The 5,674-nt window shown below is 42.0% G+C and overlaps 1 protein-coding gene across 1 annotated transcript; it reads right to left on the minus strand.

Annotated features, from left to right (window-relative positions):
• Positions 1–1,988: 1,988 nt before the first annotated feature.
• On the minus strand, positions 1,989–4,134 carry LOC144797972 (senecionine N-oxygenase-like). The gene is made up of 2 exons (XM_078668778.1): positions 4,101–4,134; positions 1,989–3,368 (listed from the first exon to the last, which is right to left on the minus strand). The coding sequence occupies exons 1-2, from the start codon at positions 4,132–4,134 to the stop codon at positions 2,623–2,625; spliced, it is 780 nt and encodes a 259-aa protein (XP_078524904.1). The 3' UTR covers positions 1,989–2,622.
• Between the last annotated feature and the right edge of the window lie 1,540 nt (positions 4,135–5,674).

Below are 5,674 nucleotides of genomic sequence, written 5' to 3' on the forward strand. Positions count from 1 at the left end.
GTGATGCGGCTGATGATGAGTTTCTGGCTGAAGAACCAATATTAAGATAAATGTATTATGTCTGAGGCAAAACTACCTGTTTTACTCTCCGGTATGATTGGGTGGGAAGCTGTTATCCTGATTTATTTAATCTTCCCTTGTGTTTATCATGCAAATGAAACGAGTGAAAGGGAAGATATTAGTCTTAAAAGAGTGAAAAGTAGTTTTCAAGTACTGATAGATAGGTTTGCTGCTTTGATACCTCCTAGAGATGCTGCCTCGAATGATGTGAAAATAAGGAAGCTGTCTACTTTGGTGGATCATGTGGCTACTAACAATGTCCTTGCATTAACCGGTATTAATGAAGAGGCTATTCGTGCTCTGGAGATTAAATGGTCTTCCTTTGGACATTCATCTTGCGAAAGAGGGTGGAGTCTGTCATGTACTTAGGGCCCAACAGTGCTGCACCTACAAATTTGACAATACCAAGCTAATTTTATTAGTAACATTAGTGATATTTTGCCTACGGCAAAAATTCATGAAGAGTATGATCTGGAGGGGACAATCCGCTCATAGTTTAGTGAGAATGGAAAAGGAATTACTAAGGTTGGCGAGTGGTTTGGTGATGTATGTGGGAGCATGGTTCAGAAAGTCTTAACCTCAATAACAATTCTTCTTCTTTGTATAATCACTTTCATTCTTATAAATAACATTTTTAGAAGTAGTTCGCTTTAAGAATAGTCTCAATTTTGGGTGCAAAAATAAGGTGCAGGAGACAGAAAAAAGGAAGAGAGGTAATATCGAACTAGAAAACATTAAGGCACACCCCTATGAAATTATCAAGAGTGTGGGAGAATCAAGGTAGAAGAAGCTGAAGATTTTGGAAACTGTGTTGCAAACTAATTTAGTTAAAAACATGTGAATTGTGATGATTTGTTCATCAGAGGGGATTTGTTAGAGCAAACCATGACTATTTAATGATAGGAATGATTTCCATTCAACACAAAGTTGCTGTCACTAATAGGACTGTGTTTTCCTTCAATGGGCCAAACTAGACCCTGACTCCAACTTTAATTCAAAATGTGAACATGCTATAATTTTTTACTCTCCACATGCAGCAAATGTTCCCTGAAACATTATCGAATGCAATATGTTTAGTGATTTTGAATTGGATGTTGTTCTTTGTAAGCTGTAGAGGAAGCTTTTCCTCTCAAATGTTACTGTTCAATGTTCTTCTTGCTTAAAGCTCACTGAGCCAATTCTTTGCAAAGGACTTACATTGTTTTATGTGTAAGGAGATTTGTACTGTCAAATTTAATGACATTAGAACATAAGTGGCTAGTTATTATTCATTTAAGTGATGGTATTAGGTATTGTTGCATTATACCCAGTATTGTAATTTGCTAACCCTATGAATCATTTTGCTCACCTCATGTTGACTGTATGATTTTACGGTGTATTTTGTAGGGGTGGGTGAAACAATTTGCTCCACCAGTGAAGTTCGCAGAGTTTTGCCCCTTCCGAGTTCCAGCTTGGGACTGCAAGCAGAGTTTTTTTGACAAGCAATTCACCAACATTGAGTTGATGAGCAGGAATTTGCATCCTCTAGCGTGATTTTCGGGCACTGAAATGCGGGCAGTCGTGATCGTTCACATTGAAAAAGATGCTGCTTGAGTAGAAAAAAACGATTCGAGCGGCAGAAAGAAACGGCACCTATAGAGCGCTGTGAGGTGCCGTTCGCGCAAATCTTACAGCTCGGAACAAGCTCCCGGCATTAAAAATCAGCACGACGTGCCAAACTCCTCCTACTCGTAAAAGCTTGCAGAGTTTTTAATCGAACTTTGTGGAATTCTGCAGAGTTAAAACTCTGCGAGTTCCACCCATACCTAGTATTTTGCTATAAAAGAGGCACATTTTGGAGGTGAGCCAGTGAGGCTTTCCCTTATTCTTAAAAATCAAACTAATACTGATTTGCTGCATACTCTGTACTTACAAATTCTACTTGAGGGAGACTTTAAGCCTCATGCTGCATTTAATGCTAGCTATTTCTGATCCTTATGCTAGTTACCTCAATATAATTTATTATGAATTTTGCCTGATTTTGAGACAAACCATATGTTGCCTTCTGTAATGAAATTAAATCTTTCAATAAACCTTCGTGGTTTCTACCCAATAATATGCTCGAGAAGGCCTATCTAACAGACTATGCTATTTGATTTGTTGGCTATCTTAGTCTATTAAAGAGGCACATTTCCTCATACATTCCTAATGACATCACAGCCCGTATCCTGCGTAGGGGTTTTATCTTTAGATTATCTGATAGGATAGCATCATCATAATTAACAAGAAAAGCAGGTTATGTATATTGCAGTATGAAAGTCACTTCACACAGGTTCCAAGTTAAAGGCTTTGCAAACAAGGTTTCTGATGGTTCACAATATGCCCTCTCATATTGGCTCAAAGCCCATAAGGTGCAAACATGCAAGTGTGTGCACGTATGTCATATTGCATCTCCATCTCTATCCAGTAGAGCACCCAAAGAACAATTTCCATGGGCCCTCAGCTATACTGCAAAGAGGCCTTCTTCACATAATGCCCATTCTTCACTCTCCAAATTATTCTCTCTCCTTGGGCCTCTCACCCTTACACCAGCTCCCAGTCCTCATCACTCAGGAGGTGGAGATTCACAGTCTTATAATTAACTATGTCTGCAGCACGGGATTTACTAGTGGCCTCATAAACCTGAAAGATCACTGGGGGGACAGGCTTGAACCTTGCCTCCTCAGCTAGGAGACAGTAATAGCCCTCTTGCAAGGAGTCCAGCTTCACAAAATTCTTGGGTGGCTTGCCGGCGGCCAGGTAGTGCTGGTACTCCTTGTCCACTTCAGCTGCCATGACCTCCTGCGGCGGAAGGCGGCAAGATCCGGATAGCACTGCCAAGCAGTATTGCACCTGGCAATCAAAGAGAATAAATGGACAAACAGCGGTGCAGAGTCCAATGAAGAAGAGGTTGGGTAGCTCAGGGTGGATGAGGTGTTTGTAGAGTGGGGGAAGTGATACACCACCAGCCTGCAGTCCTGTTTGATGCATGAGGAATGGGAAGCGGTAATTGTACCCCGTGCAAAAGATGAACACATCCGCTTGCTGCAGGGAGCCATCTTGGAAGTGGACAGACATTGAGGAAAAGCCCTGGACAGAAGGTGCTTGCTGAAGGTTTGCAGGCAGAGGACACTTCAGGAGTGTTTTGTGGTGACTCAGGATCACTTGCTTGGCCACAGTGCAGATCTCCAGGGCAATATCAATTCCAGAGGGGCCCGCACCCAGGACAACAACGGTTTTGTCAGTGAAATGATCTGGACAGCGGTAGTCATGGCTGTGAAGGATGAGACCTGCAAGGAGAGTCACAAAAGATAAATCAGAATGCAGAAGGGTCAACCAAAAAAAAGTAATCTAATTTGTGTTCATTCATACAGGCCAACAGAAGGTATGTGAACTGCAAACATGATATTTGCAAGCTACATGCAGAGGATAAAATAAAACAATTGCAAAGCGAATCATAAGCGACATATATATGAACAAATAAGTGCATCATATAATGCTGACAGATGACATTTACGTTAAACAATGTACCTTTAGCACCACAAAAGGACTGATCGTTTTCAATCACTCCCTGCAGGGCAAATGATTCATGCAGAGTAGCATTTGAATGTGTATTGTAGAATCTGGCATACTTGCAACTTTACAAAATGGTACCGAGAAAGACTTTCACTTGTATGTGCACAGTCCAAGTGTTGCAAAAGGGCAACTGTGAACAGACTTGTGCCCAATGTGTTGGCAGGAGAATAGACTTAAAAGTTATCTGGATAAAGAGAGAGGCCTATGTGGTTTGCAACACACCCTATTTGCCAGTGGACTTCTATGTTACTTACCCTAGAAGCATCTGTTTGTGGAATGTTGTGCTGTAGATTCACATGTTGTGCACACTCCTGCTTCCTTCAAAACAGATCCCAAAGATTCAAGGTCAACCAATCCCTGTCCAACCCCATGCCAGTCAAATTAGGAGTTCCACAAGGCTCCTCCCTCTCACCAACCCATTTCAACCTTTTCATGGAACCTCTTACCGATCTTCTCAGTCTCGCCAAGATTCACTTCCATATGTATGCAGACGACACCCAAATCTACATCAAGATCCACTCACTTGATGACATCAAATCACTCAACTCCACACTACAAAAAACCCAAACATGGCTGGCCGAAAACCATTTGAAACTAAACTCCTTCAAAACGGAATTCCTCTTAATCGCTCCCCCTAACAAAACTCCCACTATCCTGGATTGGCTGAAGCACTTAACAGCTCTCAAAGGACAACCTCTTATCGTCGACTCAGCGAAATCGCTACGGATAATGCTTGACAGCAACTTAAAGATACAGAAGCATATCAGCGCTTCCACAAAAGGAGCTAACTTCCACCTGAAGACCCTGCGAAAACTGAAACCCTTTCTGCCAGCCCTCGATTTCAAACAAGCAGTTCAAGCCCTAGTAATACCTAGAGTGGAATTATGGGGCGGTAACCTTATGCGGCCTCCCAAGGTCAACTCAGCTGCGAGACTCATCACGGGTTCAAAGAGAAACTCACATATCCCCTGACCCGAGAGCCCTCAACTGGCTACCATTTGAAGCTAGAATTCATCTTAAAATCGCTTGTATGATGCACAAGGCCCTACACCACAATTCCCCGCACTACCTAACTCAGAAACTGAAGCTCTCTCCGGGCAGCAGATCCTCCAGGTGTGCCAAGACACTTCTTCTAAAACCACAACGATTTGCCAAGAACAAACCTATATCCGTTCATTCTCTGGTATGGCTCCTAGGATCTGGAACGCTTTGCCCACTGAAACAAGAACGAACCCGTCCTCTGCCTCCTTCAAAAAAGAAGTGAAAGCGATCCTCATGGCTAAATTCATGTGAACTCTGTCCTTTTAGCTAGCTTCACTGTATATTATAGCTATCTATGTCTTTGTGCTCCATAGTTGTCATTTTTATTTTCGCAATAGCTTATGTGTACATGTATAAGCTATGTATAGCTGTTTCACCTATATCTTTGTTTGCTACATCTTGTTTTGTACATTTGTCTTGTAAAGTGCTCTGATACTCCCAAGGGTCTGGTTCGCGCTATATAAAACCCTCAAAATAAATAAATAAATACTCCTGCCATCCAGTGTTCCATCCAGTGTTCCAGAGGTTTATTAGCTTAGTGAAAACAATGTTTAGGTTCCACACAGGACAGGATGGAATCTGTGGTGGGATAAACTTTTTGAGCCCTTCCATGAAGCCTTTGATGACAGGCACCCTGAAATGCAAAGTGTGCTATCTGTTTTGGAGATAAGCAGCTGAATGAAGCTTAATAGACGTATATGCGAAGCATGACTTTTGCACACCAAGCAGGTAACAATGCTTTGGACTTTTAGTTTCAGAGTATGAATGTTTTAGGGATACAATAGCACACAAACCGTTTCCACTCGGCAGCATACTATACAGGCCTCCTTACAAAAGGTCATGCATTCTGCAGGCAGATTAAATTACCCAAATACTATGACTTCAGGAGCCAAAACACAAGATTGAGCTGTTTGGCGTTGGGATGTCTGAGAATGCCTTGATTTTGGGCGGAAAGGTCCGGTCTGTTGGGCAGCTTCTC

The sequence above is a fragment of the Lissotriton helveticus genome, chromosome 12 (genome assembly GCF_964261635.1).
Source record: "Lissotriton helveticus chromosome 12, aLisHel1.1, whole genome shotgun sequence".
NCBI classification, from domain to species: domain Eukaryota; kingdom Metazoa; phylum Chordata; class Amphibia; order Caudata; family Salamandridae; genus Lissotriton; species Lissotriton helveticus.